This window comes from Amphimedon queenslandica, unplaced genomic scaffold, assembly GCF_000090795.2.
Source record: "Amphimedon queenslandica unplaced genomic scaffold, v1.1 AMPQUscaffold_13197, whole genome shotgun sequence".
Lineage (NCBI taxonomy): Eukaryota > Metazoa > Porifera > Demospongiae > Haplosclerida > Niphatidae > Amphimedon > Amphimedon queenslandica.
This window is the reverse complement of record NW_003546567.1, coordinates 103,018-116,453: the sequence shown is the minus strand read 5'-3', so window position 1 is coordinate 116,453 and position 13,436 is coordinate 103,018. Positions and strand designations below refer to the sequence as shown.

At 33.4% G+C, this 13,436-nt stretch overlaps 1 protein-coding gene across 1 annotated transcript; it reads right to left on the bottom strand.

Annotated features, from left to right (window-relative positions):
• Positions 1 to 1,028: 1,028 nt before the first annotated feature.
• Positions 1,029 to 5,861, bottom strand: LOC109584562 (cell wall protein DAN4-like; the record flags this gene model as incomplete). The annotated part of the gene is made up of 3 exons (XM_020000341.1): positions 3,896 to 5,861; positions 1,686 to 1,762; positions 1,029 to 1,088 (listed from the first exon to the last, which is right to left on the bottom strand). Coding segments are annotated over exons 1-3 (2,103 nt in total), but the record flags the coding sequence as incomplete, so codon positions are not given.
• Between the last annotated feature and the right edge of the window lie 7,575 nt (positions 5,862 to 13,436).

The window sequence follows — 13,436 nt, the reverse complement described above, 5'->3', positions numbered from 1 at the left end:
TGAGCAGGAATTGATTGACTCAATTTAGTATTTGTTGAAGCATAAAATGATTGAGTTGATTCAACACTTTGTGAAGCAAAAATTGATTGAGTTGATTTAACACTAGTTGTTAATTCTGTATCTATTGCAGCAGAAAATGATTGAGTTGATTCAATGCTATGTGAAGCAGGAATTGATTGAGTCAATTCAGTATTTGTTGAAGCAGAAGTTGATTGAGTTGATTCAACACTTGGTGAAGTAGAATATGATTGAGTTGATTCAACACTTGGTGAAGCAAAAATTGATTGAGTCAATTGAGTATTTGTTGAAGCAGAAGGTGATTGAGTTGATTCAACACTTGGTGAAGCAGAGTATGATTGAGCTGATTCAATGCTTGGTGAAGCATAAATTGATGGAGTTGATTCAACATTTGGTGAAGCAGAATATGATTGAGTTGATTCAACGCTTGGTGAAGCAGGAATTGATTGACTCAAATCAGTATTTGTTGAAGCAGAAAATGATTGAGTTGATTCAACACTTGGTGAAGCAAAAATTGATTGAGTCAATTGAGTATTTGTTGAAGCAGAAGTTGATTGAATTGATTCAATGCTTGGCGAAGTAGAAAATGATTGGATTGGTTCAATGCTTGGTGAAGCAGAATATGATTGAGTTGATTCAACACTTGGTGAAGCAGAATATGATTGAGTTGATTCAACACTTGGTGAAGCAGAAAATGATTGAGTTGATTCAATGCTTGGTGAAGAAGAAATTGATTTAGTCAATTCAGTATTTGTTGAAGCAGAAGTTGATTGAGTTGATTCAACACTTGGTGAAGCAGAATATGATTGAGTTGATTCAATGCTTGGTGAAGAAGAAAATGATTGAGTTGATTTAATGCTTGGTGAAGCATAAATTGATGGAGTTGATTCAACACTTGGTGAAGCAGAATATGATTGAGTTGATTCAATGCTTGGTGAAGCAGGAATTGATTGACTCAATTCAGTATTTGTTGAAGCAGAAAATGATTGAGTTGATTCAATGCTTGATGAAGCAGAAATTGATTGAGTCAATTGAGTATTTGTTGAAGCAGAAGTTGATTGAGTTGATTCAACACTTGCTGAAGATGAAAATGATTCAGTTGATTCAACACTTGGTGAAGCAGAAAATGATTGAGTTGGTTCAATGCTTGGTGAAGCAGCAATTGATTGAGTTGATTCAACATTAGGTGAAGCAGAAAATGATTGAGTTGATTTAATGATTGGTGAAGCATGAATTGATTGAGTTGATTCAACACTTGGTGAAGCAGAATATGATTGAGTTGATTTAATGCTTGGTGAAGCATAAATTGATGGAGTTGATTCAACATTTGGTGAAGCAGAATATGATTGAGTCGATTCAATGCTTGGTGAAGCAGGAATTGATTGACTCAATTCAGTATTTGTTGAAGCATAAAATGATTGAGTTGATTCAACACTTTGTGAAGCAAAAATTGATTGAGTTGATTTAACACTAGGTGTTAATTCTGTATCTATTGCAGCAGAAAATGATTGAGTTGATTCAATGCTATGTGAAGCAGGAATTGATTGAGTCAATTCAGTATTTGTTGAAGCAGAAGTTGATTGAGTTGATTCAACACTTGGTGAAGCAGAATATGATTGAGTTGATTCAATGCTTGGTGAAGCAGAAAATGATTGAGTTGATTGAGTATTTGTTGAAGCAGAAGGTGATTGAGTCAATTGAGTATTTGTTGAAGCAGAAGTTGATTGAGTTGATTCAACACTTGCTGAAGATGAAAATGATTCAGTTGATTTAACACTTGGTGAAGCAGAAAATGATTGAGTTGATTTAATGCTTGGTGAAGCATGAATTGATGGAGTTGATTCAACATTTGGTGAAGCATGAATTGATGGAGTTGATTCAACATTTGGTGAAGCAGGAAATGATTGATTTGGTTCAATGCTTGTTGAAGCAGAAATTGATTGAGTTGATTCAATGCTTGGTGAAGCAGCAATTGATTGAGTTGATTCAACATTAGGTGAAGCAGAAAATGATTGAGTTGATTTTATGATTGGTGAAGCATGAATTGATTGAGTTGATTCAACACTTGGTGAAGCAGAATATGATTGAGTTGATTTAATGCTTGGTGAAGCATAAATTGATGGAGTTGATTCAACACTTGGTGAAGCAGAATATGATTGAGTTGATTCAATGCTTGGTGAAGCAGGAATTGATTGACTCAATTTAGTATTTGTTGAAGCATAAAATGATTGAGTTGATTCAACACTTTGTGAAGCAAAAATTGATTGAGTTGATTTAACACTAGGTGTTAATTCTGTATCTATTGCAGCAGAAAATGATTGAGTTGATTCAATGCTATGTGAAGCAGGAATTGATTGAGTCAATTCAGTATTTGTTGAAGCAGAAGTTGATTGAGTTGATTCAACACTTGGTGAAGTAGAATATGATTGAGTTGATTCAACACTTGGTGAAGCAAAAATTGATTGAGTCAATTGAGTATTTGTTGAAGCAGAAGGTGATTGAGTTGATTCAACACTTGGTGAAGCAGAGTATGATTGAGTTGATTCAATGCTTGGTGAAGCATAAATTGATGGAGTTGATTCAACACTTGGTGAAGCAGAATATGATTGAGTTGATTCAACGCTTGGTGAAGCAGGAATTGATTGACTCAAATCAGTATTTGTTGAAGCAGAAAATGATTGAGTTGATTCAACACTTGGTGAAGCAAAAATTGATTGAGTCAATTGAGTATTTGTTGAAGCAGAAGTTGATTGAATTGATTCAATGCTTGGCGAAGTAGAAAATGATTCAGTTGATTCAACACTTGGTGAAGCAGAAAATGATTGAGTTAATTTAATGCTTGGTGAAGCATAAATTGATGGAGTTAATTCAACACTTGGTGAAGCAGAATATGATTGAATTGATTCAACACTTGGTGAAGCAGAAAATGATTGAGTTGATTCAATGCTTGGTGAAGCAGGAATTGATTGACTCAATTCAGTATTTGTTGAAGCAGAAAATGATTGAGTTGATTCAATGCTTGGTGAAGCAAAAATTGATTGAGTTGATTTAACACTAGGTGTTAATTCAGTATTTATTGAAGCAGAAAATGATTGAGTAGATTCAATGCTTTGTGAAGCAGAAATTGATTGAGTTGATTCAACACTTGGTGAATCAAAAATTGATTGAGTCAATTGAGTTTTTGTTGAAGCAGAAGTTGTTTCAGTGGATTCGACATTTGGTGAAGCAGAATATGATTGAGTTGATTCAATTCTTGGTGAAGCAAAAATTGATTGACTCAATTCAGTATTTGTTGAAGCAGAAAATGATTGAGTTGATTCAACAGTTTCTGAATCAGAAATTGATTTAGTTGTTTCAACACTAGGTGAAGCAGAAATTGATTGAGTTGTAACACTTTCTGAAGCAGAAAATAATTGAGTTGATTTAACACTTGGTGTTAATTCAGCATTTGTTGAAGCAGAAAAGGATTGAGTTGATTCAACATTTTGTGAAGCAGAAGTTGATTGAGTTGATTCAACACTTGGTGAAGCAGGATATGATTGAGTTGATTCAATGCTTGGCGAAGCAGAAATTGATTGACTCAATTCAGTTTTTGTTAAAGCAGAAATTGATTGAGTTGATTGAACACTTTCTGAAGCAGAAATTGATTGAGTTGATTCAACACTTTCTGAAGCAGAAATTGATTGACTCAATTCAGTTTTTATTGAACCAGAAGTTGATTGAATTGATTCAGTAATTGTTGAAGCAGAAGTTGATCGAGTTGATTCAACACTTGGTGAAGTAGAAATTGATTGAGTTGATTCAATGCTTGTTGAAGCAGAAATTGATTGTGTTAATATACTTTGTGAAGGTAAAATTAATTCAGTACTTGGCAAACCTGAAACTAATTGAACACTTGGTGAGGCTGATATTGATTGTGCTGATTTAGTGATTGACGAAGTTAAAAATATTTCTGCACTTGTTGAAGCAGAAATTGATGGAGTTGATTCAGCATATGCCGAAGCTGATAATATTTGAGTTAATTCAGTGATTGGTAAATTTAAAATTGATTGAGTTAACTCAACACATGGTGGTGCTGACATTGATTGTGTTGATTCATTGATCAACAAAGTTGGTGTTGCAGAAATCGTTCGAGTTGATTCTGTAACTGTCGAAGTTGTTTGGGTCAATCCAGTTATTGATAAAGTTATAATTGATTGAGTTACTTCAACACTTGGCAAGGCTGATACTGATTTGGTCATTAGTAAAGTTGAAATTGATTGGGTTGATTTAACAACTGATATGAATTTTGTTGATTCAGATGGTGAAATAGATTGTGTTAGTTCTACACTTGGAGATGATTCAGTAGAAAAAGCAAATGTTAATTGAGTTGATTTAGTGATTAGCAAAGCTGAAACAAATTGAGATGACATAGAACTTGGTGAAGCAGAAATTAATTGTGTTGATTCAATACTTTGTGAAGGTAAAATTAATTCAGTACTTGGCAAACCTGAAACTAATGCAGTACTTGGCAGAGGTGAATTTGATTGAGTTAATGTAGTGATTGGTGAATCAGAAATTGATCGACTTGTTTCAATAATTGCTGAAGCTGATAATAATTGAGTTGATTTAATAATTAACGAGCCTGAACTAAGTTGTGTTAATTGAACACTTGGTGAGGTTGATATTACATAATGTGACTCATTGATTGGTGAACTTGTAAATGACTCTGTAATTTCTGATGACTGAGTTAATTCAACACTTGGTGAAGCTAATGAAATTGATTGAGTGATTGGATAATTTGAAATAAATTGAGATGTGTCAGCATGTGATAAAGCTGACATTGTTTGAGTTAATTTGGTATTTGCTGAAGCTAAAATTGATTGCGTCAATTGAACAACTGACGAGGCTAGTATGACTCGTGTTGATTCAGTAGGCAAAGGAAATTCAGCGATTGATGATGCTAAAATAAATTGAGATGATACAGTTGCAAAAATTAAAGTTGATTGAGATAAGTTATGACTTAGTGAAATTGATATCAATTGCGTTGATTTAGTGATTGGCATAGTTGAAATAAGGGAATATGATTCACTACTTTGTGAGGCTGAAAGTAGTTGTGATGACTGAGTAATTGACGAAACTAAAAATGTTTCTGTTGATTCAGTAATAACTGAAGTAGCACTATGTGTTGATTCAGGACTTGGCAGGCCTAATTGAGTTGATTCTGTTGTTATCACAGCTGAAACTGATTGAGTTACTTCAAAAATTGGGGATGCTGATAGATCTAGTGACTGAGTTGATCTAGCACTTACCAAGGCTGTTGATGCTAAATTTGATTCACTTCTTTGTGAAGCTGAATATGCTTGCATTGATTTAGTGCTACTTTGTGCTTCTAGCTGAGCTAAATCAACACTTGATGGAAAGATTGGTTCGGTGCTAGGTGAGCTTGACTTTACCAGCATTGACTGCACATAAGATGGTGAATCTGTAGCTGCAACTAATGAGATATCTCCCGAGCTTGTGCTGGTTGTAAATGATGATAGCTTTGCTGTACTGACATCATGAAGCAATTCAGTAGGAGAGAGCGAGCCAGTTAAAGACTGATATGATGAAGAAGCAGGTGCAAATGAACTCAAGCTACTATGACCTGTTTCATGGCTGTAAACAGTTGTTGGCTCAAGGTTGGCAATAAAGTCTGTTGGTGAAATTGATGTATAGAGAAAGAAAGATGTAGCAATAGTTTTGCTGTAGCCATCTATGAGATCATCAGAATTATAGGCAATGCCATATATATCATTGTTCTCTTCTTCCCCTAAACACAACTGAAAAAGAGTGGCCCCCAGTAGAAATAACAGAAAATTCATCTGTGAGCTGACTGAGTGTATAGGTAGCTAAATCTTGCAATACATCTCCAGTTTATAGCCAAAAATTTGTGTGGGTATGACAATACCTTCAGAGGTTTCAGAAAATTATACAGGTGGCATAGTCTAAGTCTAATTACATTCCATTCTAATAATGGTCACTCAAGTAGAACGTGCATGCATACACAGTCCTACTGTTTAATGTATTTATAGAGCAAATTTAATTTCACCCTGTTTTTAGCAAATGATTATAATAAGAACTTTATGCACATGCCACTAAATCTGATAACAAAGATTACAATTATGTCTTAATTAAACACCAGTGACATTTTACTACAAACCAATCAACAGAGTAATATAAGTGTTAAAAGAGCATGGGAACCAGACCGACACAAACTCTCATTTATAAAGATTTACTTAATGTTTATATGCTCAAAGTGTTACTTATTTCATAATAAAAGTGTGCATTAGGAATAACACAAGACAATTATGTAGAATTGCTATAGACAGTATGGTATACATTGTGCTCAATGAAATGGGGAATTGAGAGACCTATTAAAATAACCATATATTATTAAAATAAAGTGATGAGCTACATCACAAAGGAGAATCATTTCTATGCTGATACGAAGAGCCTGCCCAATAAGGTATACTCATCTCTAGTCTATAGAAAACACAATATACTAGTAAGCGTATGCTAAGTACTTGGTGTCGCTCTACTCACTGTCTATAATAAATCATATTAAGGCAAATAGCCATCACAACAGAATCCTTTCATATTTATAGTTAAAAGAATATTACCATAGCGTGCAAGAAAGACAAACCTGAGCATCATCTGCAGTCTCTAGTGATTATAAATCTGGAGTTAGCATATAATCTGAACTCTTTGTGGACAAAAGTTCTCAATTGTTCCAACTTCCAAGATGAGCAACCATAATAATTTATGCCAAATACTAGTAGATTTAAGGAAAAGAGAGAGGAGGAAGGAGAGAGAGAGAAAGAAAGAAAAAAACATAAGCTATCATCTATGCCATCAAAAGCAAAATTTGCTGTTACTTTAAAATATACAACACAACACAACTGCATAGTGGAAGCTGCTTACTACACATGTATGATGATATTCACATAGCAGTATTCAATTGTGGTCATATATATCCATGTGTCCCACAATAGGTGCTATAGTAAATAAACGATCAAAAGAAATTAACATACATCCACATAACTGCATGATATTGATACTGCTGAACCACAAAGTAATAACTGTTTGAAGAATACTGAGAAACTTTATAAAATTCTAGTAAGCAATAATAGGGCAATACCTAGCAGCAGATGGTTAAAACATTACAAGTACTACCAAAACATGTAGTACAAATTTCCCCAGTTTGTTGTCTGACAGAATTCTGGTGAAACAAATTAATTATATTAATAATTTGTTACAAACATGTACTAAAATTAGTCAAAGAGTACTCTTAGTTTGTAAATGCACACAAAGTACTTACATTTACTATGAACTAATGCAATTTTCAGTGACCACATCTTTAAGAACACACAGGATGTGTAGGTAGCTAGACATACACATGTACATGTACAAATCTAATTAGCTAATTTGACATAATAATAATAAAAGACGATTATCCTGGAATTACAGCACTAGTCAATTATCATACGTGTCCTGAAGCTCCAACTCAATTTCCTTTTGAAATTTATAGTACACTACAGGTAGTTTGGTAAGACATTTGAGCAGTTTTAAAAATTAAAATTATATTAAATCCAGCTCAAAATTTAACGTAAGGACATGCATATGTATCAGAAAAAATCATTAAAATGAAGAATTTTCTTTTATTCATTTTTGGTGAAGTGACCCAGTTTTTGAGTAACTTTTAGAAATTTATATAAAATTCAATTTTAATCGGATTTTGCTCAAACTTTCTACACAACATAAGAACATGTATATGTATTTTTTTTAATTATAAAAATTGAAAATTTTTTTCTGTTTTATTTTTTTCAAAAATTGGCTAAACCCCCTGTACTACAGTACAGGACATTGATCCAATTATTGAGCAAATTAAAAAAAACATAACAAATATAAACATGATCAAAATCAGTTCAAACTTTATACACAACATAAGAACATGTATATGTATCAGAAAAAATTATAAAAATAGAGAATTCTCTCCTAGTCATCTTTGGCAAAATTTGGCTTTGACCAAAGGCTATAGCCTTTGGTCTCGGGCCCATTTTTGAAATAACTTTAAAAATTCATTAAAAAATCCAAATTTGATCAGAATGAGTTCAAACTTTCTACACAACATAAGAACATGTATATGTATCAGAAAAAATTATAAAATAGAGAATTCTTTCCTAGTCATTTTTTTGACAAAATTTGGCTTTTTTGGTCTTGAGCCCAATTTTAAATAACTTTAAGAATTCATAAAAAATCCAAATTTGATCGGAATGAGTTCAAACTCTCTACACAACATAAGAACATGTATATGTATCAGAAAAAATTATAAAAATATAGAATTCTCTCCTAGTCATTTTTGGCAAAATTTGGCTTTTGACCAAAGGCTATAGCCTTTGGTCTTGAGCCCAATTTTAAATAACTTTAAGAATTCATAAAAAATTCAAATTTGATCGGAATGAGTTCAAACTTTCTACACAACATAAGAACATGTATATGTATTAGAAAAAATTATTAAAATGGAGAATTCTCTCCTAGCCATTTTTGACAAAATTTGGCCATAGATTCAAGTCCGTATTTATGATTTGGCTAAAGTCTTTGTATAACAATTCAAGATTTTGACCAAACTTTGAAAGCTTGTAACAAACTCAATTTTGGCTACACATAAGAATACCTGTACATGCATCACTAAAGATCCAGTTTTAATCTCAATCCACTCAAAATTATACACAAGATTATGGGTCGAGTCCTTTTCGTTTCTCTATAATTGTCACCTTTAATATACATTTAGATCTATTATCACCATCATCAATATTATAATGCTTTTATTCTTACAATAGTTGGTGGTTCACAACAATAATTTCCATAGAGCAGTCCAATTAATTTACCTCCACCCACGCACCAATGATGTCACAAGTGTAGCAGTTGATGAAGCTACTAAAGTCCATTTGTGTTCACCTGAGCCCTTGTTTTCTTGCAATAACTTTTGACTTACAAGTTCTATTGTAAAAATAAACATACTAGTGCATTCCTCTCCTTTTGCCGCATCTATTGTACTACTTAAGAAGCAGCTTTAGCTCTTTAGCTCCAAGTTGGCTGTATAACCCATGCAGAAAGTACAGCCATACTTTTCACAATAATTATTGCATTGTGTTAATTATTGGGTGGGGTTTCTAATCACTTCCTGGGCTCAGGTGAATGCAAATGGACTTTAATCATGATTGATGATCTCTGACTAATGTATTCATGCATGATAAAAAGGGCATGATCCATAATAAAGATACCAATAATTAGTGTATCATGAAAACGATTGATGGCCGAAAAAATGAAAAAAGCTGGATTGCGTCAGTGGATGTAAGGTTGATCACCCGGGAATTGAACCCGGATATTCTTTGTGCAAGAAAGATAGCTTAACCATTGGCTTAATGATCCGAAGTATCCACACGACATAGCCAGCAATAGTGACTGTCAAATTTTTGCTTTTATACCTTAAACAAACACTACTATAATCATAGTAATAGATAGTAATATCTAAGATTTGATGAACATGACAACTTGAGATTTGATGCAATATTGTTGTTCATTTTTGTTTGTTATTGTATTGCTGCTATTGTTATGTATTGCATTGCTTGTTGGTTTTGTTATCAAATATTTACTGCTTGTTCAGTAGCAACCATTTGTTACTTATTCTGTTCTTAATGTCACCACATAATTTACATACAGTACATTATCCAATAGTATCTCTGTACACATGACCTTTACAATAACTGTAATTTGATAATGTTTGCATGTAGAAGGGTAAAATGAAATTAGTTTCAATAAAAAGCATTGTTATTTTAATCTTTGTTTGATTTTTAAGAACATTCTTTTTTTTAAAACTGAAGTAGCAAAAATTAATGATAGATAGTATGATTAATTAACTAAATACTATACTGAAACAAATCAACAACTGATTCACGACTAGTAGTGAGTTTAACATCAGTAGAACTTGGTACAATTTCTCTCATTTGTTGATCAACAGTTTTATGCAATTCAGTGACATCTTGATCATCTTCATCTTGTTTCTTGAATAACTTCTTAGTTAGAGCATCATAACATTTCATATGTGATAACTGCAGGTGAAGATGATAAATAACAATCAAAATAAAACTGAAAACAAAAACAGATAAACAAGTATTGTACCAGATCAATGCTTTACTGTCATCATTAAAAGCTACAGATAAAGTAGCCATGATGCACAAGTTTAACAGGAACCAAAATTCTATGATTGTGTTTACTTTCTTTCTGTACACACCACCAAAGATAAAACTAAGGGAGAGGATAATAGCTGCTACTGCCAACAGCAAGAAATGCGATTCATTTTTTAAAAAGGTGACAATTAAAAGTACTGGTATCCTAGTCACTAGCAGTAGACCAGGCCAGAACCGATAATCATCTTTCATTGGACCACTATAAGCATCAATAATGGGCTTGAAACGACTCCAACTTTTAAACAGTTTAAAATGCGACAGACGCCTCTCAATTACCGAATGACATAAAAGGAACAGTGTGTATGGTATGACAAAGAAAACAGACACCAATAGGGCAAATCCAAATAGTCCAGCATGCTTCCCTTTAGCATATTCAACATTAGGATCCTCATACCATAAACTAACTGAGCTTACTGACTCATTTGTACAGTTAAGAGTTACCTCACGCTTGTGTAGTACAATAACAATAGTACATACTAGTTTAGTATACGAAAGAAAAGTAAGTGTACATAAAACAGGAACAACATGAGACCCCATCAATTTTGACATCTTACCGTATCTTTTACACAACCGTATAATAATAAAGATAATTATCCACAGGTAGAGAGGGAAAGCAAACTGAAGCCATTGTTTAGCATAACTATCCATACCATTGTAAAAACATATCTCAAACCCAAAGTCTAAGTTAATCCATGATATGACTTGACTCAAGATTGGTAATGCTCCTTCCCTTAAAAAGACTGGCTCGTATAACTTGACAATGTTAGCATAGAACAATAGACCATTGAGTGTACCCAATGATAATGTTAAATTGAGAGCAATCAGTAGAACCACAAGTAGTATACCCATCACTGCAAACAGAGCAATCCAAGCTATTATTATGTAATTATTACGACAATGTCCACACTTGTTTGATCCCATTAGTAGACTGTATCCTTCTCTACATGATCCACACATTCTGTGTCCTCTATTATCCACACATTGAGTATCAGTGTCATTCAACTGAAAGGTAACAGGATTAGGAGAGCAATAGAAGAGACAGTTCTCATTGATAATGCATGCATTAGGATTGGTTTCATTAGCATTGAAAGGTGTACTGGTATCATATGTTCCAATCCACAGTAGACCATTGTGTGTAATGTTTAGACTATCTATATCACATGTCACATTCTCTCTTGAAACACTGCAAGTGCATACACCTGAACTGTTTACACTGAAACCAATAGGACACTCATTAAAAATGAAGGGAATATTATACTGTAAGTTTGATAACCCATGAATAGTGACAGTGACTGCAATGATATGTTCTCCATAGCTGATATATTTTGGTGTGTATTCAACAAGTGAACATTTAGCAATGTACTTGTTTATTTCAAATGTTCCATTAATAACTAACGTGATTGTGCCATCTGTAAAACTGTATGAGCCGTTGTAATTTTCGGAAAAAAATGCAACATTATATTTCAGTGCTTGACCTGGAAAAACATGTTGCACTTCGTAATCCCAAATTGGTATGGCATTATTGCTATCAGGATCACAAAAAATGAGCAGAGCCTCATCACTTGATGTATCAATTTTAGGATTTGTCAAAGTGAATAAACCATTGAACAATGAATGGGTTTGCCCATATGTATCATTTCCAGCCACTCCGGCTGTATTACCCTTTAACGTAAGAGGTATGGGTGACACTAAACCATGTTTACGTATAAATTGACATCGAGTTTGCTGATCAATATAAATCCCTCCACCTTTATAAGATGCATGATTATCAATGAACTCCAAGTTAGCTGATGATGATAGCAACATGACAGATGAGCCATTTATTGCTATAGCTCCTCCAACCACTCCAGTATTATTCTTAATTGATAGTCTATTTTCCACAGTTACTACAGAGGCTATAACCACCAGCCCTGTTAATAGACTATTTGCAACAGTAATGTTATTAAGAATAATAGAAAGGCACCCTGTTAGCTCATTTCTTCTGTTTCCAACAAGTTCAGTATTTATAAAATTCATATGAATTAATGCCGATAAATGTCCATTAACTGATAAACCGTAATTATTGTCACGTATTGAACATGACCGAACAGTAATAATAATAGTATGATAGGTATTTAATTCAGAATAGCTTCCAGTAAGCCTAAATCCATAAGTATTGTTGTGAAATTGAGAGTCTTCAATTAAAATAGTGGATTGTGACTGAGTGCCTTTGATATCACAATTTTTTGATTGCTGAAATGCAAAAAAATTAAAAGAAAATCCTGCATCTGAATTAGCTCGTGAATTAGATATTAATGAATTGGTAATATACAGAGAAAAAAGAGATTCACTGAAATAATTAGAAGCACCATTCCCACTGGTGACATTATCAAGAATAACTGATATGTTATATGAGGTACCGTGATTCAGACATAGGGTAAGGCCATAGTTACTAGTCATAGTAACATTAGTCAGTGTTAATGAGTAATGTTGTAATTCATGATAGCACACGAATGGTAGATAATAGATAATATATAAACCATGGGTAGCATTATCAAAAGCTGAAGATGTTACCTTACTATCAAAAACATTGCCAAGTCTAACACGTCGGCTTTTAAAAACAGAACCAGTAATTGTGATATTATTTGAGAATTCCAAACTTACGGAGCATTCCTGGAACAATATGTTACTGAAACTGACATGACTGCTTGCATAGGTCTGTATAGACCCATAATAGAGGCAGTAAATGGTAGGAGACTGGTCCAGTCCATGTAGAGTTATATTCTGTACTGAGTCCATTGAAAAAGTAAAGTTAACGACACTAGTTCCAATGAAGTAGAAGATGGTGTTATTGTATTGAGACATATCCCCAGCATACACTGGTAAAGGATTACAGGGTGACTGAGTAACTGAACTGCAGTCATCAGACACATAATACTGACCAGAGGAGACACTGCAGGAGCTACTGAAGAATAAGAGAACAACTACTAACAGGAGAGACATACTCACGTCTTGACTGACTGACTGTTTGTGTGAGTGACCCTTATATACTTGTTCTCTAAACCTGGAATCTGATACATATTTGTCCCATTACATTGTAAATATTTCACTATTACTAATAGGTTATGCATTAGCAACACTATAAAGTTATGCATTAGTGTGTTACAG